This window comes from Coturnix japonica, chromosome 1 (assembly GCF_054131305.1).
Source record: "Coturnix japonica strain WE chromosome 1, WE-NBRP24, whole genome shotgun sequence".
Classification (NCBI taxonomy): domain Eukaryota; kingdom Metazoa; phylum Chordata; class Aves; order Galliformes; family Phasianidae; genus Coturnix; species Coturnix japonica.
In genome coordinates this window covers 10,181,151-10,208,552 of record NC_140663.1, presented here as the reverse complement: position 1 = coordinate 10,208,552, position 27,402 = coordinate 10,181,151, and the positions used below count along the sequence as shown (strand labels likewise).

General features: G+C 40.0%; 1 protein-coding gene across 12 annotated transcripts in view; it reads right to left on the bottom strand.

Annotated features, from left to right (window-relative positions):
• The window catches only part of MAGI2 (membrane associated guanylate kinase, WW and PDZ domain containing 2), a 679,299-nt gene extending 653,647 nt beyond the window's left edge, over window positions 1-25,652 (bottom strand). For all 12 annotated transcript variants that reach the window (XM_085512814.1, XM_085512758.1, XM_085512827.1 and 9 more), the window contains exon 1: window positions 25,076-25,652. In XM_085512814.1, the coding sequence (XP_085368940.1) occupies window positions 25,076-25,376 (301 nt within the window). In that variant the 5' untranslated portion in view covers window positions 25,377-25,652. The remainder of the gene's footprint in view (window positions 1-25,075) is intronic.
• Between the last annotated feature and the right edge of the window lie 1,750 nt (window positions 25,653-27,402).

The window sequence follows — 27,402 nt, the reverse complement described above, 5'->3', positions numbered from 1 at the left end:
TTAAAAGACAGAACAGACCACTTGTATCCCAAGCATCTACATTAAGCAGTGGCTGTATACATGCATCACACATGTAGGTGATCGGCAGGTTTTGGTACCAGGAGGATGCACTAAGGATACCAGAAGCATCACCAACCATGCACACTGAGGATCTTAATTCTCTGTCTTCACAATGCAGGTGGTGAATTTAGGGCTGTAAGCTCTAATCTCAAAGACCGGTAAAATCAAGACTACAAGACAGAGTACTGTCAAACTGCATTTTCAGGTGAAAGCAGGGGAATAAAAAAAATAATCTACTTTCTCACAGGACTCTGCTAAGGCCATTTAGCATTTTATCTTAAGAATGATTGGGGAAAATGCAATCTGAAGCCCTAGCTATTTATGGTTTGCATTCACTCTGCTCAGAAGAAAAATTGTGCTGACTACCACCATGGTAAGACATTAAAATGTTACTTGTTATACTGATATGCTTTCTAGTAAAAACTTTACAAATTGAAATAATGTTGCTAAACTTCTCTTATTTATGATTCCAAGGCTCTGTATTCCTATATGACATATAATTATTCATGCCCTAAGCACCTTCCTGATAGTGTGCTTCTTAAAACGCTTTTTATAGATTAAAAAACTTTCACCAGCAAATCATATAGTTTGGTATGTAAGCCATGCAAATGAAGTCAAAGCAGCAGTGTGAAAATGAGACAAACAAGCAGGTCATTAGGGATTTCAGCACTGTGGTTCATGCTCCCATTTCCTGCCACCCTGTGTGTGACCAACCCCTTTGCACCTCTCCCTCTGCAATCTATGTATTCTTCTCAGTACTCCTCTCATTTGACCTAATTTTCCCTTCTGCATCGCTCCAGTTCTACGTAATTACCTCTCAGCTGCCCATTCTTATTCCTTGTGAGTGGCAGATCCACATGCGTGTTCCCTGAACTACTAGCTTCCTTCATGTCTCTTTCCATATTACCTTATCTTGATGTGTTCAGCCACTGGAAGGCAGTCTGAACCTACTCACTGCATGGTCAAACACCCAATTCTGTTGGCCAGCCAGAAGATGTATCTACAACAGATATCAGATCAGATCCTGCACTGTCTCTCAGGTGCAGGTGCCTAAAAAAAACTGTCATGTGTCCTAGACAATCAGGCTATCTTCTGTTAGAGAAAAGTGCAGATCATAGCACCCTGTCTAGCTAAAACCAAGCTTAACCTGCTGAGGCTGAAGTTTCAGTAATGATCAGCCTAATGCTATAACTATAGTAGGATTTCTTGGTTGGTCTTCTGGGTTGCAAACACACATTGCCAGCTCATGTTGAATTGTTCATCAACCAAAACTCTCAAATCCTTCTCCTCAGGGCTCCTATCAAGCCACTCTCCACCCAACCTTTATCTGTGCTTGGGATTGCCCCAGTCTAGGTGCAGGAACTTGCATTTCGCCTTGTTGAACTTCATGAGTTTGGCATGGGCCCAACTCTAAAGCTAGTCCAGGTCCCTCTGGATGGCATCCCTCTAGCATGTCAGCTGCACCACTCACCCTGGTGTCATTTGCAAACCTACTGAGGATGCACTCAATGACACTGTCCATGGTGCCTATAAAGATGTTAAGTAACACTGGTCCCAGCACCGATCCTTGAGGCTTAGCACTTGTCACCAGCCTCCAATAGGACACTGAGTGGTCAAAAGAAACACTTGAGTGCAACCATGCAGCCAATCCCTTATGCAGTGAGCAGTCCATCCAACAAATTCATTTTGTCTTTGCTTTCAACTTTTAAGGCGCTGCTAATGACTGGGTAAAGGACACCACTCAGTATGACAAAATTCTCTTCTCAAAGATGTTGGATGGGGACAGACTTCTGGTTAATATGGATTTATTTATTTTTTTCACTGCAAAGTAATGTTAGATATTTTACCTCTGTCTTTTTTCCCCACAGCATTTGTCAGAATAGACAGTTTTACATGTTATGCTTACAAGATGATTTTAAAAGTAACTTTAAATGATGCATGCACATTCTGGAGCACATAAGTAATAAGACAATGTCCATAGTTTCACTGTTCAGAGCTCCATTTCTCATTTTGGTGTCCACACTTTAAGCAGATGTCAATAATTTAGGAATTATTCTAAAGCAGATACAGAAACATCTGGAAATATGGAAAATAAATATCATTGAATAATGGTCAAACATCAAGTAATTTAGTGATCTTCTCAGAATGCAAGGAGATTTTTGATACTAGGGAGTTGATTACCTTGGAGTGAAATGCCTAATGAAGTTCAACTACCAGAAGATCAAGCTAGAAACTTATACTAGAAATGAAGTTGTTTTTCTTTTTTTTTTAAAGGGTTTAAATAATTAACTGAGGAACACTTCACTTATCATGAATCACTTGCCCTTAAGAACCTTAAATCAAGCTGAAGCATATTTCTAAAAGACAACCTTGCGCAAGGATAAAAAAAAAAAAAAAAAAAAAAGAAGAAGACAATGTTACAGCCTTCATGTAACCTGTCTATGAAAATTATACAGCAGGTATGATGTGGGGTCAGTAGTATGATGATAGTAGTCCTACCCAGTCTAAAAAACTATGAATTCTAAGATGATACATACCCCAAAATGTCAGTTAACAAAGTCCACATTTGGCTGAACATTCACGGATAAATCCATGTGTATAGTATCAGTGCTTCTGCAACTCTGAACATAAAATAAATGTTATTACAGTATATTATATATTATATTATATTATATATAGTATAATATTGAAAAAAAACATGCAATGGACAAGAGAAAGTTTAAATGTATCTCTAAAACTATGTAATTGGTCAGATGAGAAAAAAAAAAAAAAGAAAAAAAAAGGCTTCTGTTAAGGACAAGCCTTAGATATTTTGCACATATTTAAAGGAGGAGAAAAAATGTTTGTCCATTGCAGTACCTTCTTAAGCCCAGACTCAAGCAAATATTTCCAAGCCTTAATCAAGTGCAGCTGGCCAGAACCAAACAGGCAGTTTTTTGCAGCCAGTTTCCTAAAAAGCCTGAGAAGTCACTTTCAATGAGCTCTCTCTGCCAGTTAAGGTCACTTTGCAGCCTCAGGCTCCATCTGAATTGGTTGCTGTAGCAGAAATGTCCAGGCAACACTGATGGTAAGAATATTTGTTTCAATGTACTGCCTGTCATATTACTTCATTGCGCTCTGTACAATACACAGAAGAGCCAAGATTATCTTCATTTCCTTGCCTTGATATTCCTGTAAAATGTGCTACTGCCATAGTGCTAACTTGAGCTTGAACACAGAGCTCAAGACTAATCACATCTGTGAACATCCCCTGCCTGTCACTTGTGCAGGGAAGCAACATAGTGAGCAAGATTTGTCCCATATAGAGGTTTCACAGGAGCTGGAAGCAGATCACAAACACAAATCAGGATGACCACTGACCTCACCACATTCTGAGCTAAAGGCAAAACTGATTCTTTTGTTTTAGCTTTCCCACAGTAACCCCTTAGCATTTCTTGTAAAAGCCCATAAACATATCTGCAGGTTTAAAAACCAGAGAGCAGGCAGCAGAGTATTACCAACCTGTCCCAGATTTACATGGGAGGCATTTAGATGATAACTCAAAATTTTAACCTCCTTCCGCTCCAAGAACAAAGGGTTCTCTTTTGAACCACCCTGCTCCAACAAACTTACATGTTTATAGATGCATGTAGATTTAAAAAAAAAACAAAAAAAAAAAAACAAAAAAAAAAAAAAAAAAAAAAAAACAGCTAGCAACAAAAGTCTTACAAATACACAGCACTGCAGGCGAGATTCTTCCCCGGGGAGAGGATGAAAGAGCAACATGTGAAAGATGTTTGTCATGTCATTTTGTATAGTACTCGAAGCACTCAGAAACAATAGTGATGAGGATGGGATAAAAAGCTTAACATACAGAACTGAAAATAGCACTTGAATAAAAGCAAGAGGAAATAAATATAGCAAGACCAAGACAGCGCTTTTAAGAAGCTCTGGTTTTCGATGTAAATTTAGAAGGGGGGGGAAAAAAAGTCTCTTCTAAGAATCCTCTCAAATCCCAAATTTGTCTCCATTATCTGCTGACTCAGAGACTTCACAAGACACTCTGGCTGGGAAACTGCAGGGGTTGCTTCCGACATAATACAGAATTGATGTACCACTGAAGGATGTAACAACACCAGTGAAACAGAGCATACTCTTAGCCTACAGGGTTCCTAGCTATTCTCTTATGCTCCATATTTTCTCCCCCAGCCAAAAACTCATTTTCTCTTATGTAAAATTCCTTTCTATACCAGTTTTATAAACAAGCAGATAAAAAGGATAAATAAATTATCCCCAGGGAAAGTGGCTGAGCAGTGAAATGGCAGAGTGTAATGGATACCCGATCATATAGGCACACACTTTAACAATGAAGTGTAAAGAGAAGCCAGACACTCATAACTCATTCGCTGTATAAATATGTATGAAGGCAACTTAAAAAATTGCTCACCCAGTTTGGGCACTATGTATTTTAGCATGTGAACTACTGCATAGTGATTGCACATGCTCCTATGGGGAAAACAGCACAGATGCTTTGATATTATCAGGCTTCTGCTATTCACTAAAAACAGTGAAGCATCACTATTCAGTTCAGACTGGTTACTGGTATGCCATTCTAGCCCTGAGATGCTGAAATCATTCCTCAAATATAAGCTGTTAAGTAGTCAAAAGAAAAATACCATTTGTTTTGTTCTATTTTTGTTCAGATTCTTGGATTTTTGCAATAATTAGATTAGGGTCTCCAAACGTCTCTAGATTGCTACCACAAAAGATAAGAAAACAATAGAAAACAACAATGTAGTTTACCTGCAGCTGCCCAAAGAAAAAAACAAACAAACATGCAAACAAAAAAGCAAGTAAACAAACAAAAAATCAATCTATCTCCACCATAAGCTTCTGTTTGTCATAGAGGCTCAACATCCATGAAACTCCACTTTCCAGTAACCTATGCCTCATCTCAGTTGAAGTCTATGTAAGAAATATTTTCTACAATCTGTATCTGAGCTTAGCAGTGATCTCCCACCAGTTTCCTCATTTCTGTAAGCGGAGCAGAAATTTTACAATGTATGGTCTCAAAAACTGCACTGAAGATATGTCTCTTCCTAAGATGGTGTGACACATCACTGGGAAGAAAAGAACAGAAAACCACTTAAGTAGCTAAAGAATTGAGGTGGGCTAACAGTCAGAACACTGTAAGAAGGTTGTGAAATGAGTTGTGCTCTCACCTGTAGAATAAAGGATTTTGGAACGAGAAACTGTGAAGGGCTACTGGGTTGATGAGTCCTGAACATCACAGCTATAACAACTACTACAGCTTGGCAAAACCAAAAATAGGCATAGGAATCTTTAAGGAAGTGCTGTTACTCTTTTCTTAATCCATACATCCTCAGAAGACAGGCTGAAGAAGCAGAGGACATTCCAGCCAAACCACTCCTGCTTTTAAAAGGAGAGCTGTAATCCACTTTCCCTCAACCTATTTAGGAATTAAAACTTCACACTTCACACAAACATATTTAGGTTAGAACAAATAAAGTTTTTGCAGTCATAATCCTGCATTAACACACACATTCTGGATCACAATCAGCAAAATCTGTGAATGCATGAAGACTCAGACAGCAAGAAAAGTTTTCAGAAGCATCCACATGAAAATCTCACCAGCTACCATTTTATCTTTCAGCAGCAGCAGCCAAAAGCAGAGCCAATGGCCCTTGGTCAAGTAATCAAAGACTGCAAGATCATATTCTGATTTTGTAGCACTTCCCTTAATCTCCAAAGAGATTATCTGTTCCAGTTACCACCCAAAGAGATTAAGTCACAAGCACATCACAAGTAAGAGATCAAATCTGTTGTCCTTATGTACAGAACATTTTCACAACATGCAAATCACTACACCATGTAGTGGTGACCATATCATTGGTCAGATAGGAGTAAAGAAAGAAATTATTATTTTGCCATTCAATGAAAAAACATCAAAACCAAGACATAAACTCTGTCTCTAGTTTTGTTTTCTCATCATATAAATTCACTGGAGTTTCAGTCTCTAGAAAGTACTGCAGAATCCTGAGAGTTGGAAGGGATGAACTCCCCTGCAATGAACAGGGACACCACAGCGAGATCAGGTTGCCCAGAGCCTGGTCCTACCTCACCCTGAAAGTCTCCAAGGAGGGGGCATCCAGCACATCGCCAGGCAAACTGTTCCACTGCCTCACCACCCTCACTGTAAAAGACTTTTTCCATGTACTTAACTTAAATCTATGCTCTTTAAGCTTGAAATAATTTCCTCATATTCTACCACCACAGACCCTGCTAAAGAGTCCCTCGTCTTCATTCCTGTAGCTTCTCTCTAGATAGTGAAAGGAATGGTATCCTTCAAAACTCATTTATATCATTTTAACACATATACTTTTAAGATTGTTAGAAAGATTTTTTCTGGGTAAAAATGCTAAAGATTAAGTTTGAATTTCTTGCAGAATTGCACCATGAATTTATAAACAAAGATAATCAATCATGCTTTGTCAGGCCGTTGGCTGTATTCCCATGCTTAATTCCTGCACATTAAAATCTAACCAGTAATTTACTGCAGTTAACAGAGTAAATTTACTTTTATCCTCTATTGCTTTTATATTGTTTAACTGCATACCAATAGATATAAAGCTTATAAGGAGTCATCTATGATCAAACAAAAGAATATTACAGCTTAGATCACAACAATCAAATTGAATTGTATTTAATTACAGGGAAACAAAGATTCATTCAACCATCTTTCTGCGCTACTGAAACATCAAAATTTTGGTCTTATTCTTATAAATAGCTCATATTAAAATCAAAGATTTAACTAATTTATATTTAGACTCTATGCTATTTGGTTTTGTTTTCATTTTGCGGGGTTTTGTTTTGTTTTCCATAGGATAGGATGAAGGTTTCACTGAAAAAGAAACTTACTCCTGTGGCAGTTTTCACAGTCATCTTCATGTCCGTTGCCAGTCAATCCAGAAATGTAATATATATATTACATATAAAATAGCAAATACTGATATTTGCATATCAAGTGCTCAAAAGCAGTTTGGCAGTGAGCAAATGTTACTAGTAACTGTGGTAAGTGTATATAACAACTTCTTTACAAGGGATCCACAAAGTTTCTGAATTTTTGTAGTAACTGGGATATTCAGAAATTTCTGCATGAATGGCTGTAGGAGATATGCAGAACAACCTACTGTACATGCATTGCAAAACCTACAAATAGTTTTTAAACAGTATGCCAGATACACCCATCTCCTCATGCATGCATAGGGGCCCACGGCTGCTAAGGGCTGCCATGCTGGGTGCTGCCCATGTCTTTTAAGTCTGATATGTGTAACACTACATAACAACGTCTACAACAAATATCTTCCTCTTTATCTGCCAAATCCACACCACACAAATGCACGGGGTAACTTTCCCAGCCTGAGATGTGCTGCTCTGTGGCATGCAGAGCTTCACTCTGCAGCTATGTGAATGCAGAATTACTGGTACCCTCCAACTCACCACTTTTCAGGAATATGGACATGGGATAATCAATGTGTTTTAAAAAAGCAAAAACATCTGAATTCACCATGGTCACTTAATTAGTTATGGTGAATGTGTGTCACTCCTACTAAGAAGCCCCCACTTCATCTCCTCTTCACCTTCATCCTGTGATTTGCCTCTCCCACAAATACAGGAAGTGTTCTGTTAGCACCTGTGGTACGTATGGCCATCTTCTTTTACCCTTCAGTAGGCACTGTTATTTTAAGAGTCCATGCAGCAAAGAAAAAGTACTCCAGGCTTACTCCCCTTGGATAATGTACGTGTATTACTGGGTGGAATTAGGAAATACCAAATGAAATGAACTGGTTAGAAATTTAAATGGCTTTTAAGTGAACTAAACCATGCATCACAGGGCAGCTGTAAACACTCCCACCAGATTCAGCTCCTACACTGCAACCCAGAGAACAAAAAGACAGCTGTGATGTTGACTGAGGTCAAGTTGCATTTATAATCAATACAGAACAAACTCTGGCCTTGATCCCTGGTGATCAGCAGCACTCAATGATCCCACAGCTCTCTCTGGGGTTCTCTGCTAACCAACTATTGAAGACTCACTCTGCTGGAGGAAGTTTCATAAGGATCATTATATTTCAGTGATTTTCTACTTTCTCATGTCCTTTTTAAATCCCAGTCTTGGTATGTTAGTCTATAGGTGTACACAATGGCATCCCCACATACACACTGCCTATAGTAACCTACTACTGTCTACTGTGTATTAAAGCTTCCATTTTTTCAAGATTTTATGGTCTGAGAAGCCCAAGACATTAATATCCTGGGACACTATTCAAACATATTAATCTCATTAAGAAGTATGGCCAACTAATGAAGATAGCGGGAAGCTATGAATTTCATTCAGTCAAAATCAACTTCAGCATTCTAATTTAAACATGATTTGGATGCTTGATTCCAGGGCTTTCTGCTCAAAACTATCAAGCACCCATAATCCTAACATCAGGACAAGACAGAGTTGCTCAGCATTCATATAAATTATGAATGAGACAACCAAATTTTAGAAAATCCAAAAAATGCTCCTAATTTCTCATGTAAATCTCATGTAGGCTTGTCAAGCACTATTTTCAAATGGCTTGTGGAAAATTTGGTTAGGTAAAAGTCTTAATTATTTCATATGTTTCTCTTTCATTTATTATATGTAGAAAAATAATCTGCCTTCATTCTAGGTTAATCTAATACTAATCTTAACCACTCTGAAAATCAACCAGCAAAAGAGCTCCTTGTTACAGCTAAACTGAATGGTTTATAATAGAATATATTAGAAAGCTCTCATCTTAGAAATTCGTAATTATAGAAATATATCCAAGCCTGAAACATTGTCTTGTCAAAACCCATACATTTACCTGCATTGCAGCTGATGGGTGATTTCTAAAACCCAGATCTGACAAGCAAGTCAGAATTGTGCTCAGAATGCAAAAATATAACACATGGACGCCTTGCTGCCAGACAACATGATCATGATACTAACCTTTTGTATGTTTCACTTATAAGCTTCTTTTTCAGCTATCGTGACACAGCCACCTTGCCTCTGAGCTTCTCTTCTGCTTCTTATACCAGCTGTAGTGCAGCACTGCTTCATTCCAAACAGAGGTTTACAACAGTAATTTACCATAAAGAGATTTTTTGTCCAATTGTGCAACTGGACTTCATAGTATCATTCATCTCAATTGTTTTGTGGCCATCTGATTACATAAAAGATGATGAAAACTTACAGTACTGGTTCTTCTTTGCATGTGAATTCTACGCAGCTCTGATGAGTTAAGATAACATTTATTTAGAGTTGAGTACAAAAAATGAATAAAAGATTATTTGAAATAAAATCTCAGCTTTTTGTGCTCTAAAAGACTGAATAATGGCAAATCCTTCCCAATTACTCTTCATACTGGACATACTGGATGCCCAGTCCCTGGAGGCATTCAAGGCCAGGCTGGATGTGGCTCAGGGCAGCCTGGTCTGGTGGTTGGTGACCATGGACATGGCAAGGGGGTTAAAACTAGATGATCATTGTGGTCCTTGTCAACCCAGGACATTCTATGATTCTATGATAATGATAAATAATAAATCTGAAATATAAAACAAAAATATAGAGTAGCCTAAAAGTTAATTTTCAGGTGGATAATGGCTTGATATGGACCAAAGCCAAATACCTTGGTTCTTGTTACTCAATACAAGGTATTCAACCTAGCTTCTGGGAGATAAATAAGCAGAAGAAAAAAGCCCAACCAGCTTTAGAAAAACCTGTCCTCTGTAAATTGCCCCAAAAAGCTTTTTACGAAAAGCCTTTGGTACCTTAAATTACAAAGAACACAGGGAAGTGTGTTACATTTTCAATTTTTTCCATGAACACAGAGTAATCCGCAATAGATTCAGTCAGCATTTATACTGTCTTAAATGACAGCAGATTTTGTGCCCCAACAAAATCTCCAAACATAAGCAGTCTCTTTTAGCCTATTTACATTTTACATTTGTCCAGACAGGTCATCTTTTCTATTTCTAAATGTAAAATATACATCAAGACCTTTTCAAGAATTGTTTCTTTATTCAAGACTATTCACTATAATAAAGAATAAAGTTAATTTATGTAGAAATGGAATAGAAAAAAAATGCAAAATAAGAAAAATGTAGAAGAAAAGTAGCAAAGTAACATGGTAATGCATTTTGGGGGCAGATACCTCCATGGACTCTTAGAGAAAAAGCTAGTGCAAGGTTTCTAGAGAACTGCACACAGATCACCTGAGTGCCAACCCATTGCTTTATCTACTCAAATATCTTAAGACCTTCATTACAACACATTTCAAACATCCCATGGAAAATACTGAAACTATGTGCAGATTTTCCAGTTAAGAACAGGTGATGACTAAAGACAGTGATGTTATCACTGATGTATCTTACTGCTGTATCAAGTAAGATATATCACATACCTCTGTTCTTTTGTCATGTCTGTAATATACAGATCCCTTTACACATACTGCTGTATATAAATAACTCTACATAAGTGAGCTTTCAAAAAGTGATGTACTGGTCTGTATTTATAGGCTAAGAATTGCTTATGCAGCCTACCTACAACTCTTCCACCATTCACATTGAAACACTAGTCACCACAAGACGCAATACTGATAAATACTGAGGCTTTTTTCTGTCCATTAAGCGCCATATATAACAACAACTTCATATACTGGGGGTTCCATTCTTTCAGCTACAGAACAAAACATATTTAAAATACAAGGTAGAGTCACAACAACACCTAAGTGCTCAAATGTCTTTGAAACACTCTGAAATTATCTATGTAAATATATTCAAACCACAGGACTGAATGCTGTGATACAAGAGAAAATGTTTCTAATCAGTGTTGAAGGTACTCCAATATGCCAGTAAGGACCCATGGAACTGGGTTCTTATGTTCTTAAGTTCTGTTCTGACACAGTGGAGGAGAACTGAACCTCCTGTGCCAATGTAATGAAGAAAGCATGCTCTAAATAGGACAGCCATGAAAAGATGACATTTTATACATCTAATAAGCTAAATAAAATTTGGATAAAAGAAATTTTTAATTCAGAAATCCTTAATATTAACTAAGCTACTTATGTATTAAGTTTTCTATTTCTCCAAAAATTTTTGTAATAGAGATTGACAAAAAATGATAGGTATATAAAATCTTATTAAACCAAGATTAAACCATTTATTTCCTTTGCTGTGTTGAACTGTATTACATGATGAATAATAACAAACAGCTTTAACAAGCTGTTGAGACTTTTCAACTAACATCCGCACATCAGTTCTGGATTGTGAGGCACCACTGAGGAGCCTGCCAAGAGCACTGACTTCTGCCCTATTTGCATCGCCTGTGGGACAGGCAGCCTGGCCAGGGAAGGAAGAGGTAAAGCAAAGAGCTAATTAGTGAGTAAGCCCTTTGGGTCAGAAAGCCTGCTGATTCAGTGCTAAGTCACAGACAGTGCTGGGCCCCAGAAGCAGGGAGTATGTGTGACAGAGCCAGCACAAAACAGCACCTCCTTGCTATTCTCTGCAGGAAGCGCTGGCAGAGTCTCCCTCCTTAAGTGTCAATCCAACTGGAAGGGATGCTGGAGGAAAGAAGAGAGGAGAAGAAAGCAGAGTTCCTCTGTGGAGACTGTGCAGCGAGAGCTAAGGACATAAATATTTTTTCTCTTTCACCCATGGCTTCCATGAGCACAAGGGAATAGAATCAACTCTGTGAAGGGAGCTCATACTTTCTCCTCCTGTAGTCAGAGTAAGGGCACCAGCTCTGGTCCTCTTCCATTTCCTAGGGTAAAGCTGTGGCCAGTAACAATCCTTCCTCTGCATCTGCGCCAGAGCTCTGAAGGCAGGACATCTCCAGCTCCCAGAGAAACTTATATAAAGTCCCTTCTATTTATGTTTCACAAAAAAAAAAAAAAAAAAAAAAAAAAAAAAAGCAAAACACTCAGAGAAGCTCTTGCACAGTTCAGGTTAGAGCAGCAGGGAAAAACTGAGGGGTCATTAGAAAATCTGATTATTACACCACCTAGGCTATCTGCCTTTATTAAAACAACCAGAGTGTCCTATGCTAAGATTTGTAATCTCACAAGATGTAACTGCAATGGAAATTCTCTTGCAGAAGTACGAGTACTACAAAAGCTTGGTAGTCTGTTAGGCAACTGGATGGAACTGCTCAGCACAGTCTTCCACCCCTAATTCTTTTTTTCCCTCTTTCCTCACATTTCTTTACTAGACAGACTGTTCTTTACACTTACAACAAGCAATCACAGAAAAACTTTGTGATGTTTCTGAAAAACAAGAGCATCCTAAATTCCCTTGTTTCTTAAACAGTTCTAAAAAAGACTGATCATGGGCAGTGTATGTGAGCAGCTTCCATAGGCAAAACTCCATTGTAAACCTTCAGAACACAGCTCTAGCACATGGAAATGTAATATCTACAGTCAATTGGCAATACTCCTACAAAGGAAACACAATATATTCCACACTATATTGCAAACTTGATAATACTGATACAAAATTTTCCTGAGTTGTTGATATTGGCACGTGAAAATAAAGCAAACCTCAGCAGGACAGACAAAGTTAATGCACTTCCAATGTAATTCCAACCTGAATAACATAAATCAGCATAGACATGAAATTCTTGGCTGTCTTGTTTGACATAAGCGAAACAGAAATTATGTGTTGTTGCAGGTGCTTTGCAAGCAAACATGACGCCTAGCTGATTGTTAACAGACAAACTTTTTTTCAAAGGCAAATGAGCAAAAGAAGGTCTTCAAACTGACTAATAAAAAACCCAGGTGGAAGTAGTTATGGCTATTGCTGGGATGGAGCAGTCAGCAGCTATCACATTATGTTCGGATGGTACTGCAAACAGACTGCTCTTACTGGGGCCAGAAGCAGCCTTCAGCAGACGCATGGAGCATTTCTGATGCTGGCAGCCACTTCCAACTGAGCCAGGCACTGTTCAGCTCAGCATGGGCAGCTCCATTTGGCTCATACATTTTAAGGAATTACTTCATGTGCATCTCATCCTGAAAGCCAGAGAACACCTGCAATTTATGCTCTCTGGGAAAACTGTCAATTTTCTAGCCCCTCAAAGCCAAATTCTGAAGCTATATGATCGATAATAGTGTTAGTCAAATTGATTTTCTAATTTTCCAAATGTAGGCATCTTTATATCTTATATAAGGTCTCCTTTATTTTTGAAGTTATGTTTCATATAAAATACAAAACACTCATGGAAGTCAAACAGCCCTTGCAGTGCACAGGTTAGAGCAGCAGGGGAAACTTGAGGAGTTGTAAGAAAATCTGATCACTGAAAAGGCATCTACACTTTGTAATAAAATGTATCCACTTGATCTAGAAAGTAATTACTGCAAGTTCAACAAATATGCTTTCTATAACAGAAAAACATAAAAAATAATCTAAAATATGAGAAGGGATCCTTGTCTTGGAGACTTCAGTGAAATATCTTGTTGGATTTTTTGTTTCTTTTTTAGAGGGTTTTTCCCCCCTCTCTATTCAGTTGCCATTCTGAAAAGCTCCTCTGTAAATCATGCATTGCAAGTCCACCTTTCCTAACTGCAGGCTGTTTTCAGGAGACATGTACTGGTAGCCACCAGACAAAGCAAAAAAAAAAAAAAAAAAAAAAGGCATATAGAGACACAGCAGCTCGTCTGTTCAGCTGTTCCTGGATTTGATCAAAAATTGCCTCTCAGCAGTGACACAATTCTGTTTTCTAGCAAAACATGAATAAACGTGCATAAACTTTTGACACAGAGCAATGTGACACCGGTTCTGTCACCCATCAGATCTTGGAAGATAAACGTGATGAGAGGTGGTCAGCTCTTGATAGGAAGTCAGACTTCCAAAGAGGAACTTGGTGTTGGTGACTGAGTAGATGGCTGTCTTTTCTTTGTATAATCCATGTCTAGCAATATGGCAGAGAGCACTTGTTCGCAAGTTAGACAGCCATAACTAAGCTCAGAAAGAAACACCAGAAAATACAAACTTTAACATTTTGCCACTTGGCTCTACTTTCTGCTGGGAGAGAGAGGGAAAAAAAAAAAAAAATCTCAGATATTAGTGGAAGAACTCCTACCAGGTGTAGTCCTACACCAAAGAGCACTGGAGATTACTATACAGACTTGCTCCACAGGATGGACTCAAAATCGCATTAAGAGCCTGTCCATTTGGCTGCCCTAACCTTCTGATGGCAGTGAGACAGACATACACACAAACACACACAAACACACACACCCAGTGGTGAAAAAAAGCTCAGTATTCTCCAGTGCAGGATGTCCTTAGCACCCCTCAAACACTGAATGTTCACCTGCTGTCACAAGTATGCTTGGAATGCATGCACAGTCCAAGCACATTCTGAATTAAGGACAGTGAAGAACAGATGATGGTCTTTTTGAGAATGATCCCAGTGCTATTTTGTCAAGTGCAGTTTGGACCCCAATAATGTTTTTATTTTTCTTCTTTCAGGAGTACAAATTACGAACTTAGTTACCTAGGCCACACTCCACCTTATAATGTGTATTCCATAGTGATACTGTGATACTGACCAAACAGAATGTTATATATCTTCAGCCCTGAATAGTTGTGTGTTATTGCTGTGTACTGCAAACCAGTCAGTCTTTATCAGGCCAGAGACATCAGATTTTCAAGGTTTCCTTTGTTTCTTTGTCCTACAAATGACTATACCTGTAAAAAGGCTTAACAAATGAATAACACAAATGTTGGGCAATACTGCGCTTACAATCAACAGCAGGATTAAACTTCCAACATACTACATAATGTGTTACCCACTGAAGGGTGTTATACAGTGAGCAGTACTGCTGTGTGGTTGCCAAAAGGAAACATGAATCTTTTCATCAGTACATACGCTTACAACATACTACACCACATTGTGCCAGTTTTGGTTAAAGAACCTAAAAGTACTGTTGGACATAAAAGGAAATTTAAAAAAAAAAGCAACACACGCTGCAGCATCTCAGCTGGATGTAATCATTAATGTTATGCAACTGCTTTCTCCTGAAAAAGAGGGTGGATTCCGCAAGAGCTAAGTCGAGTTGTTTGTAAATGGTAAAATCCTACTCTGATCCCTCACTAATAATCTTTAACACAGCACAGGCCTCAAGCACTGAAAGAGGAGGATGTGGAGGGCTCCACTGTAGGGCCAGTTCTCTTTCATGTTCTCATAAATGACGTGGATACAGAAGGTGAAGATATGCTAAATCAAACAATCAAAAGAAATTCAAAATGAAGAGGACAGGTTGTTTTGCCTTACACAATGTTTGGGTTTCATGTCCTTACTTGGTTGCAGCGCTGCTTGCATAGACTTTTCACTTACACTGCAGGGCTCTTCTTTCTGCTCTTGATTCATCTAAGACCTTTGGCAAGTCATTTCACTATCCCTTCCCACCTACCCGCTATGTCCCATCAACTTCTATCAACTCATAGCATCAGTAACTGTTTCGCTTGTAGTACCTGTCTCTGTGGGATCTGATTTCTGTCCTGGCACACTAATAACATTAATGCTTTAAGTGATGAAGTTTTGTTAAAGACAAATTACTTGAATTTCCAATTGCACTGAAAAAATATAATGCCAATTTTATTGGTAAACCATACATATTTAGACAGATCCTTTCTGAAAAGCCAGACAGACTTAAAACCCACAAAAACAGAGCACACATGATGTAATAATCACTACCATTACAAGAACCAGCAATATCTTTAGTGTTTTCAAAAGCAATATCTAGTAGCTTATATCAGGAAGTCTAAGATGCAAGCAAGTTTTATGTAGTCCCTACTTTTCTCCCCACTCTGAAATTCACTGAGGTTGGCTGGGACAACATGGCTAAGTCCCTGGTGCAGACATCTGAATAAGCTCTTTTTGTAAAAGATTTTTAGAATCTGGAAGCTATTCAGATGGTTTAATAACAAGTATAATATTAGTGTCTAGAGAGATATATGTGAAGACTTCTGTTTTAATGTCTGAGCTGCAAATCACTTTACCAGTCTCCTCAGTGCGCATACACAATGGGTGGAATTCTGCAGCTCGCTGAAGCCAGTTCCTACAGCTACTAATGAGAAACTTGATTACTCCTTACTAGTAATCTACTTAATATTGACCCAGCAGATCCCATCTGGATTTGCTGTTTCCTAAGAGAATAAACACCTTCTGTTTCCCCAACTTTTACATTCAGAAACATTAATTTTATTACTCTTCAAACACATACACTAATATCAGTCTCTATGAAGGCAAAGCAGCTGTTATACTTCTTCAAGTCAGATTAACTGTATACAAAACCTTTGTGATATTTCACACATATTTACAGGAGACATTTTTAAATTTTATGGATTCATCTGTTCTGAAGAGTACTTTAGTACATAAGTACCATAAGCATAACATAAAAACTCAGTATGAAACCAGAGACCTTTTAATTGGTATTTAAATTACTGAATTTTAATTTTAATTAAGAAAACCCCAAATCCTGATTTTACTTTCTTTTTCCTAACAAAGCCTCCAGCACTGTACTGCATTCTTTTCCTGAAGTCTTTTATGCTGTTTTCACTGGAAAATGACCAAACAGAATGAGTGTTGAAAAAGCTCTTCTTATTGGCTTATCAGAAATTCCAGTAATTCTTCTAGAAGTTTATGGGGAGGGAAATGTTCCTGCACAAGTAAATGGAGCAGATAAAAAGAAGAACTAAATTGCTCAAGAAATATATTCCCTATATGCAGTACAGCTAAGGTTTTTCAAACAGCCTTGTCTACCAGAGGCTGTAACAGAAAGACTGAATCAACAGACTTGTGCTACCAGAAGCAGAAGCCTCACATTAGTTAAAAATGTGTATTTTCTCTTAACTCTATTGCTTGATTCTACCTAATTTACAGTTTCTATCACTAAGACTGAAATACTGCCAAAAAGAGCTACAGATCTTAAGTTAAAATGACACAGAATGTGTCCAATAACTACTGCTAAGAAATTCATTGTGGCTAACTATACATTTAATATAAAAACTTACATTGTCATAGAAACAAGAGACTCCCAACTTGAAACTGTCATGCTAGAAGGCAGTTCCTCTCACCAAAAGGTTTCAGACTTTTCAGAAATGACAACAGTCATATAACAAACCCGCACTGAAAGAAAAATCAGAAATACCAGTTAAACAATCACTGTCAACATAATAAACAGCATCCCACCTAATTCTGTCAAGTGCATTGTCTGCATCCTGGCAGAACTGAGTTTTAAGGCAAGTTTTGCAGCAGAGTGTAGTAGTTCTGCTCTAAATGTTGGGGATAATTACACTTAACTTAACCAAAGCATACAATAAACTGAACAGGTATTCATCTCCTGCCCCAATCTACTTCAAGATTTAAACAGCTGCTGCCTTTCCCATTCTGCAAGGATCACACTCAAATGGCAGGAGTATATAGGCATCCAGCTGCAACAGGCCTCTGCAGTACAATGGAGCATAAAAAACTGTTCTGATAAAGACAGAAAAATACAGAATTAAAATAATGAGTCTAATCCTTGTTTATACAAATGCACCATCTTGGAAGCACGAGAGATTTACATAACATTTGTTTATGCTGATTAAGCACAAAGGACTTAGTAAAAAAATAAGAGAAACTAATGTAGCCATTTCATTTAGCAGTAGTTAAGGAACCATCCGGGTGAAAGTAAAACATTAGAAAATATTCAATGCAGTTTATCTCAATTTATAATAGAGTAAACAACAACAACTAAAAAAAGTTCATTATAAGAGCTTGTATATGAAAAAGATCTCCTGAAATGGGACCTAGACTTACTTTTCCTACTAAAGGTTGGTTCAGATGATCTCTCAAGGTCCCTTCCAGCCTGGGCTATTCTATGATTCCATGACTGCTACACACATATATATGAAAGTCATCTTGAGTATTCTTTTCAGAAGTGTTTTTCTTTGCAGTTTCTCAAGGCAAAACATTGTTTCACTGCACTTCAGTGAAAACTTTAGATGTAAATGCAGACATATTAAGAACAACTCATGATTCCAGCTACATAAGAAAGAATAGTTCATTGGAATGAGTCAATTGCGGAGATTTTAAAGGGCCAGCTTTAGCCTGACTTAAGATTTCAACATATTTTGAGGAACAAAGGCAGACCGAGGAAATCCAGTTCCAGCGCTGACTTCTCCCTACTGGAGAATTTCCTCAGGCTGTAAAGTCTCCCTTGAATAAGACACAAAATGTGGCTTCTAAAAACAGTAATAATTTTGCTAAATAATCTCTTGACATTTTTTCCTGAGACTTCTTCTCTCACCTTTTACCTCCTCTGTTTTGTACCTTGTCTTATTTCCCTATCTACTGAGTTCATGTGTTGTGGAACTAATCCAAGATCTCCAGGAGAAACATCCGAAGTTGACAAGCAAAATAAAACAGCATTACTCAGAAATTAATAGTAATAATATATATAAATGAGAAGGCAACTGAAGAGCCATGACCACAACATACCTTTTGATGTATGTGCCTTCATCCAAGCAATCTGCATTTACTGACTGAGAATGCAGAAGTAACGCATTTGTGATTTACACATTGTAAAAAGGGTAAATATGTAGAAGATATATATATAGCCTTCTGTCAGCTAAGCATCTAGTAAGGAGGTCATATTATGGATAGGAAGTTTGAATAAATGCAACCTCAGGCTAACAATTTAAGAGCATTAAAATTGTAAAAAAATTAAAATAAAAAAAAAAAATCTGCACTAAAGATTATCAATTATTAATGAAAATTTCTGTTCACATCAGAAATGTTAGATTGAGTTCTTTTGTTAAAGCCCTTCACACTCTTCCTCTTCTTTTGCTACTCTCTGCCATTTCACTTTCCACTGTGGAAGTCTCAACTTAGATTGGGAAAGTAACACAAATGACCAATGAGAAAGAATGCTCTCTTCTTCCTGGTAAATTTCCATGTGGCTGAAAGAAAGCTAAATTGAAACAACTAAGGCAAGCAAAAGAAATACCAACAACAACAGAGTCATTTTGTGCATTCCAGAGCTCAGAAGATGACTCGGGCTCACAGCCCTGGTTATTTTAGAAAATTCAGTTTAGGCCAGCACTACAATGACATTCAGCAATGAAAATGAGAGATAGCCATTTTGCTACTGAAATCAATACCTTCAAACTCTGCACTACGAATTGCACCTGCTTAGGTAGGCATCTATCCAATCATATTTCAAAGTTCATGATGACTTTATTTTCTACTGCAAAATAGTATATAATACTGTGCATCGACTGGACAGCAGGAGGAAGAAGTTCATTTTAAGTACATTACATAGATGCATCAAAACATATATGAAGAATCCCCTAAGTTACTACAGAAATCCATAATAATCACTATAAAATTAATTCCTAAAAATATTACTACACAATGCCTTACACACTCTCAACCTACAACATAGATGGTGTACACTGATATGTAACGTGTTAGATACGTGGATATGTAACATGTGTTAGATACGTGGAAGAAGAAAACTTCGTTCCAGAATGTTAGTATGGTCAAGGTCCTTTGTCCTCAGAACTTAACCTTCACACTTGTCAGAGGGGAAAAAAGAAATTCCCTTTGTTTATATTACAAGGAGGAACAAAGGAACAAGAAACATCTGCTTCCACAACTACTGCAGAATCCTACCGCCATCATCCTATCTAAATCACAGTTATGACCACTTCCTCATATACATCCCTTTGGAAGGAGCACTTTTTCCATGTACACGCTTTTTTATATATATAAAAAAAAGTAGATGAACAATTAATCAAATTTTTTATTTCATGAAAGTAGCTCCTTATCTGTAAGGAACAAGGAAAAGACCATGAGCGCTGAAAGCAAAAGCTCAGAATCCATATCTTTCTTCAAATGTTGAATTAATGCAGGTGGATTGAAAGCATGTATGAAGTAAGACAGACACGATTTTACCTACTCACAGTGGTACTTTTGTCATAGATGAACAGCTATGAGTATTAGATGAATTTAAGCATATGTAACTCAATAAAACTAATCAAGGTACTCTAATTCTTTCATTTCTTCAAGGAAATGATACCCTAACAAAGTCATGCCCCCATCCTTTAATGGCACATTTGTAATTCTCAAAGAAGAAAAAAGACAGATTAATATAACTATTGCCAGTGGACACTGAGTTCCTGACGTGAAACATCACTGTCTTTTGGGAGGAGCTGAAGAATAAATCACTGCATACATGAGTCAGAGGCCAGCTAGAATGCTCTTAAAATTAAGATGGGCAAGAGTAAGAACAGCATAAAGTAACTGTAAAAGAAGAACCCAATTTAATTTCTAGGGTATAGTTGTATAAATTGTTCACATCTTAGAAGACAGCATTTATTGACATCCAGGGAGAAAGAAAAAAAAAAAAAAAAAAAAAAAAAGATAATCTGCATGCATATCATACTACAATTAATGGAGAAGAAAATTACTGGTGAAATTAAACGACTAAATAAGCAGCTTAAAAATATAAATTAATAATAAATTTCAGGGTTGGTCTCTTCTCACTGGTGACAGGATAAGGGGAAATGGTCTCAGGTTGTGCCAGGGTAGGTTTAGGCTGGATATAAGGAAAAACTTTACAGAAAGGATTGTTAAGCATTGTAATGGGCTCCCCATGGAGGTGGTTGAGTCACCATCCCCGGATGTGTTTAAAAACCATTTGGATACATGACTTAGCAGAGAGCTGTTAGTTAGGGTAGTACAGCTAGGTTGTGGTTGGACTTTTTGATCTTTAAGGTCTTTTCCAACCCGAGTGATTCTATGACTCTATGATTCTATAACACTATGTACAGAAGTACGTATGAAGAGACCTGTAGGAACTTACTAACATTTTAACCAGATGACATGTTATTTACACATGCAGGGTATCACTATGGAAAAAAAAAAAAAAAAGAAGGAACTATGGCTGTACTTCTCTGAAAGCCATATCAGTGATTTAAAAGAAAATAACAGTTGACTGAAAGGTCACTTTTAATTACAAAATTCATGGATGAACTAATTAAGAAGTAAATATTTATTAATAAAGGCAAGCCCCTTATTGCACTATGTGTAGTAAATGCTTTTTGCATAATGGGCCACAGTTGATGATCTAGAGCCAAATAAGATACAATAAAAAGTGTTGATATAAAGTATCAGCATTACTGAATCTACTATTCAATTCCTGGTGGCAACACAAGTACCTAGTTACTTCTAGAAGCAAATTAAACTGTTCAATTAGATCACCTGGCTACTCATTAGATTTAAAGCAATGTCCTTGAGGAAAAGGTGTGTCACGCAACAGTGGCAAGACAAAATCTGCTGCATTACTCCCGAGTTCTGGAATCCATGTTTTCAGCCCATTTGTTGGGATCCTGCTAAGAAGTTTACAATTCTCTACAAAAAATAAAGAACATGGTTTATGCAGTACAGTTGAATCGGCAGTTCCTGAAACTTTTCAAACTAAAAGCAAAGCTGAGTTCAAGTCTGTGCACATCACGGACGTGCATTGCCTACTGTTGGGAACTGATGGGACGATTCTACAGATCTGAGACAGCAGGGTTAAACAGAGAGCAGATCTGGAGACAATGCTGCTCCTAATAGGATTCTTAGTGTGATTACTTATCCAAATTAGGATGCTTTTCCTTAACACATTACTTTTACAAGCAAGCATCTGTGCATCTGTAGGAGGATAGTACTTAATCTAAAATGTCCCACATGTAAAATCAACCACAAATGAAAATAAGTACTTCTTTCAGATAGTGTAAGGATCTCTTCTTCACCACAGTAAGCAGAAGTTCAATACACATAACACTTGCAAACACACCTGGCTAATTTGATTGCTGTACAAAATTCTGCCATAGGAGGATTATACCCCAAAAAAGCACATAGGCCTTTACAGAGGAAATCCTGTATCCTTTATATGACATCTAGGACAGTTTTGTCACTGACTTCATCAAAGCCAAGTTTTCACCCAATGTGTTTTAAGAGAATCTCTGATTTAGCCAACAGTAGCACAATCAGTAGGTTGCAACAAATAAACACAACAGTAAAAAGGAAATAGTCTCCAAGAAATGTTTCACTATGAACTCTCACAATTAGCTTTAAATAATAGTAATAATGGTTCCAGAATGCTTTCTCCCAGTGCAAAGCCAGGCAACAGTTTCCTGTGTTAAACTGCTTTTATTGGGTGTCATACTTACCAGAGTACTATGCAGGATTTCATCACACAACTGCTAATTAGTTTCTCAAGATGTTTATTCCTTCTCACAGTACACAGCAATTCCTACTTCATAAGTTTATTTTTTCTAAGTTAACACTTTCAACTCCCATAAAACAGCAACACTCCTCTAGGCTCATTTTCGAAGTATTTCACCCCTCGATGCAATAAAAGATGAAGCACTGCATTATTTCAGTGGTGTATAGTCAAATACAACATAATAAAAAATTATGGAAGTACCTTTCTTTCCTGTATTTCCTACATTAAATTAATACCTGTAAACTGAATTAGCCAGACTTTGCTTTCATCTACAGGTGAAACTTCGATACCAACTTTCAAGTAAGTCTCCTAAGCATCCCATTATAAATAGTAGTGATCTACCTCCACGTTTATCTCTGTGATTTCATACACAAGCAGCTCTGTAGAAGCAGCTCCAGTCATGTCACATGGTACATTCAAGGTCATGCTATTTTAATTTACAGAGGTACCATTGATAAATTATGCGGAAACAATGATAATGGAGTCATTAACCTTGTTCCAGCACACTAAAAGTGTTTTATAACTAAAACAAGAGTAAAGTTATAAAAACATAAAGATTTGATTGCCCAGCTTTTTCTCTCCTACACACTGCTGCAAATTACTGTTGGAAGTTTTATCCTGGTGAGTAACGTGGCTATCAGCTGTCTGTGCTTTTAACCAAGAAGTGCAGTGATTCAACTGAATTATGCTGAAGGAGGAATCAGGTGATTACATGCACAAAATATTGACCTTTTTTAAATATAGGAAGTTGGATCCAGAAGGAATATCCCTTTAGTAAGTAAAGGATGCTGCAGCACAAGAAAGATCATTCGAATCAAGAAGTCTCAGTCCAAAGATCTACACAGAGTTGTCCTTTCCAAGCATGCAGTTATTTGGCCGGTATTGGAGAACTCACATCAAAAGCACAGTGTGTTAACATGCTGAAGTATATATATACTACTATAGTATGCATATATATAACCTAGGTGGGATTTAGAATACATTCTCCAAGTCTCATTCAGGAAACCTGCAGTAACCCACAGACTAAAAGCCTGACTAATGTCTTTAATTCATGTATGACAGACATGTGTATTAAGGGTACACTTGGGATTCCTTTGACTTGAAGTGAAATATATGAAGAATAGTGAGGAGGTGGGACAGAGACTGACGTATTACACCATCGTAACCTGAAGTTGGCATTAGTGCAGATTAGCATCTACAGCATTTCTGCAAAGAAGAAAGAACATAAATAGTTTAACAGACAAGAAACCCTTGTCTTCTTGACACTTCCACTGCTGCTTCTTTTAATCCAGACACTGAAAGAACTCTCACACTAAAATTCATGAAGAAAGACAACTACAGAGCAGGTTTCTGGAGTCCAGGCACCCGGAGATGACACCACACTCCAAGACAGAATTCATTATACTCCTCTCCACTTATCACATGAACTATTAGGTCTCTTTGCATCTTCGGAGTATCAGCATATGATCTACAACATACTTCACTACTTACCTGAAAGAACCAATAAGAAAACCACAGTGCATGTCTGTATTAAGGTATTTGACCTTATGTACACAAGTGGTTATATCTTAAAGTGTGTTCTGAAGGCCTGAAAGTCAAACTTTCTATGAATTTTGCTGTGTTTGGATAAACTGATAAGTGGCATGCCTTTCAAGCATTCAGAAGTGTCACAAATACCACTTTAAACAACACACTTTCCATTAAAATGAGCAAGTTAAACTGCAAAATTATGTCACAATAACACGCCTTTATGTCCTCCGAGCAAAGGCTACTGGCTGTCGCCATGGAGCACACACACCTCTGATGAATGAAATCAAACCCCTTCCCACTACAGAAATCCCCAAGTTTGGGACGAGATGGGTGTATGGCTGAGCAGGGCGCTCGGGGGATGCGCACAGAGCCGCACAGAGCCGCACAGAGCCGCACAGAGCCGCACAGAGCCGCACAGAGCCGCCGCAGAGCGCCGGTCCGAGGGCACGCGGCTGTTCCCGGCGGAGCTCCAGCACTGCGCTGCGCGGGGCTGTGCCAGCATCAGCCTCACCGCACTCACTCACTCACTTGCAGTTACCCCCCAACTCGGCTGAGTTTGAAGAGGCACAAACAAACACGTAAACAGCATCTGCTGCACCTCCTGTCTATCCTAGAAATGTAAGGGAGCTATTCAAGCACTCAACAATAAATAAGCTCAAACTGGAGAGGCAGAAGAGTTCTTTCCAGAAAGTTTCTCCCCGCCTCTCCCTCCCACTTTTCGCCGGCTCCCCGGGATCAGGCGACCGTTCTCACGGGGTTTCAGGTGAACCACTCCTCCGTTAGCGGCACGCTCAGGCCGCCGCCCGCTCCCCGTCCCCGGGCAGCGCCCTACAGCCCAGTCCCGCTCCGCTCCGCTCCGCACCGCGCCCGCTCCTCCGGCCCCACGGCAGCGCCCTCCGCCTCGGATCTGGGCCCGGCTCAGCTCGGCCCCGCGGCGCGGCCCCCCCGTCCCCTCGCAGCGGCATGGCGAAGAGCTGTCACTGACGCACATTTAATTCGCCCGGCTGCGGGCACGGCGGAGCGCCGCTCTCCTCCCCCCGCTGCTGCCGCCGGCGGGTGGGGGAAAGTCAAACTGCCGCAACAAAGTTGCTCCCCCCCAGCCGCCGCCCCCCGTTCCCCCCCGGCCCGGCCCGGCCCCCCGGCCGCCGCCTTACCTTGCTTGACGCACTTGAGGCGGATGGGGTCCTTGCAGTGCTTGATCACGGCCAGCACATCCCTGATGGTGAGCCCGGCCACAGGGGTCTCGTTCACCTCCAGCAGCAGCTCCTCCGGCACCAACTTGCTGCCGCCCTCATAGGCCACCTTGCCGGGCTTCACCTCGCCCAGGTACGGGAACTGCCCGTTCTCGGCGCCCCCTTTCAGCTCGAAGCCCAGCTGCCCCTCCGGGTTCCGCACGATCACGATCTCGTGGACTCGGCTCGTCCAGTGGCTTTTCTTCTTCAAGCCCTTGGACATTGCCGTGGGGATGCTCTGCCCGACTCCCGCTCTGCTTGCCGCTCTCTCCTCCCTTTCTCTGCCCCCCTCCCCCGGGGCTTCGCTGGGGCACGCTCGGGGCAGGCTCGGGGCCGCTGCCGGCAAGGGGGGCGGGTACCGCGGCCCCGCGGGGCGACGGAGCGGGGACGGGGAGCGCCTCTCTGCCCGGTCCGAGCGGCTGCCGGCGCTTTAGCTGATATCCATGGCAGCCGCGGCGGCCGGGACCCTGCGTGTGGATGTACTAGTTGTAGAGAAACTGGCAGCGGGGAGGGAGGGTGGGAGGGGAAAAAGGAGGGAACGGCCGCGGGGAGGAGGAGTGTGGCGGCAGCGGCGGAGCGAGGCGGGCGCTGCCTCGGAGCTCCCTCCTCGCCTGACCCGGTAGTGAAGGCCGAGAGAGAGGCTGCCTGGCACGGCCGGCAGAAGGCGGAGAGCGGCCGGGCGAGGGGCGGGCAGGCGGCTCGGAGCTCCCGGCCCGGCGGCACCGCTACCCCGCAGGGCAGCCCCTGCCGACAGGGGGAGCCCGGGGATGAGGTGCCGGGGGCTGCGCTACCCTCCGGTTGCCCCGTAGCGGCTCCCGGCCGGGCCTCTCGCCGGGCTGACGTTCCCGCTGCTCTCCGCCTCCGGCAACACCTCGAGCCCTATGAGCTGCGCTGATACCGGGTCCCATCCGGGGTGACCCCGCTGCCGTCCTGCTCTGCAGGGCTTCCCCGGGCCCGGCCTACCTGGGGGCGAGGGAGAAGCACGGGAGTGGTTCCCCTTTCCCCTCAGCCTGCCCAGGGAGGAGAGCCGCAGGGTGATGCGGTGCCCTGATGGTTCACACTACTGCAGTGGGAAGCTCTGGGTAGCAATTCAGGAAATGGGTAATGCGTTTAAGTCAAATTCCTCGAGGAAGAAGGATGGCAATGGAATGTGTGGAGGGGTTGGTTGGGAGTTCTGCTTCTGACAAGAGAGAATCCAGTGACAGGCTTCAAGTTGCGGCAGGAAAAACAAAGCAACCGTTTACTTAGATCTCAGTGTTAATGTGCACAGACCCTGCCACGCTTTCCTGCTCTGAGGTCTCACACTTCAGTTTATAGAGTTTTAATGTGTATGGGTATACTTTTTAATGCTGGTTACTGTGTCCACAGGGGACAGAAACAGTATCACTGCTGGTGGACAGGGAATGTTGTAGAGGATACAATGACGACAGGGGTAGCAGTCAGTGGTGTGTTTTCTATGACATCTTCTTGCTGTCACCTACCAGATCTCATTTGGTTCCATCTGCTTGGCTCTAAATCCTACATAACCCGAGCTACCAAAGAGTGGCATTTCCAACCCCAAGTACTTCTCTCTGTCTAAGCACTCAGGAGCAGGTGATAGTGCAGCTCTCTGCTCCTGTGCATTTTCCATTTAATTTGTTCTGTCATATGCCTAACACGTGTGCAAGCAGTGGAGTGTAGCAGTTGGCATGTATTTCTGAGAAGCTTGTCTTGCTGAAAAATAATAATAATAATAATAATAATAATTTCCATCTGAAGGGAAGATTGACAAATAAAGACAGAGCAACCTGCTGACTTTGAGAAGTATAGTTTTTGCTTCTGCAAGATATAGGAGAAAAGAGTATATGAAAGGGTCTGCAGGCTGGGTACAGGATGGGGGAAGGTAAAAGAGATGTCATGTGTTACAGCATGTGATGTAAAGCTGATCAGATATTTTTAAAATTTCAATTAAAGTGACTCTGCGATGAAATTTTTCACAAATTGTATCGCTGTTTTCTGTCTTGGTTCCTATGGAAACAGTCCTTTATGCGATCATGCTTGGCTGTGTCTCCTTTATTTCTCCAATAACTTTTGAAGCTGTTGGGCAGTTTCCACCAAATCTATCTCAAATATAATTAAGTTATTTCATGAAAATAGGCAGCTGGCTGGGGCTGAGAGAGATCCTGTAAATGTCCCAAAGGCTGCAACATGAACTTTCTTCATATTAAACAGCAATTCACATGGATGAGGGACCATATAAATGTTTCAAT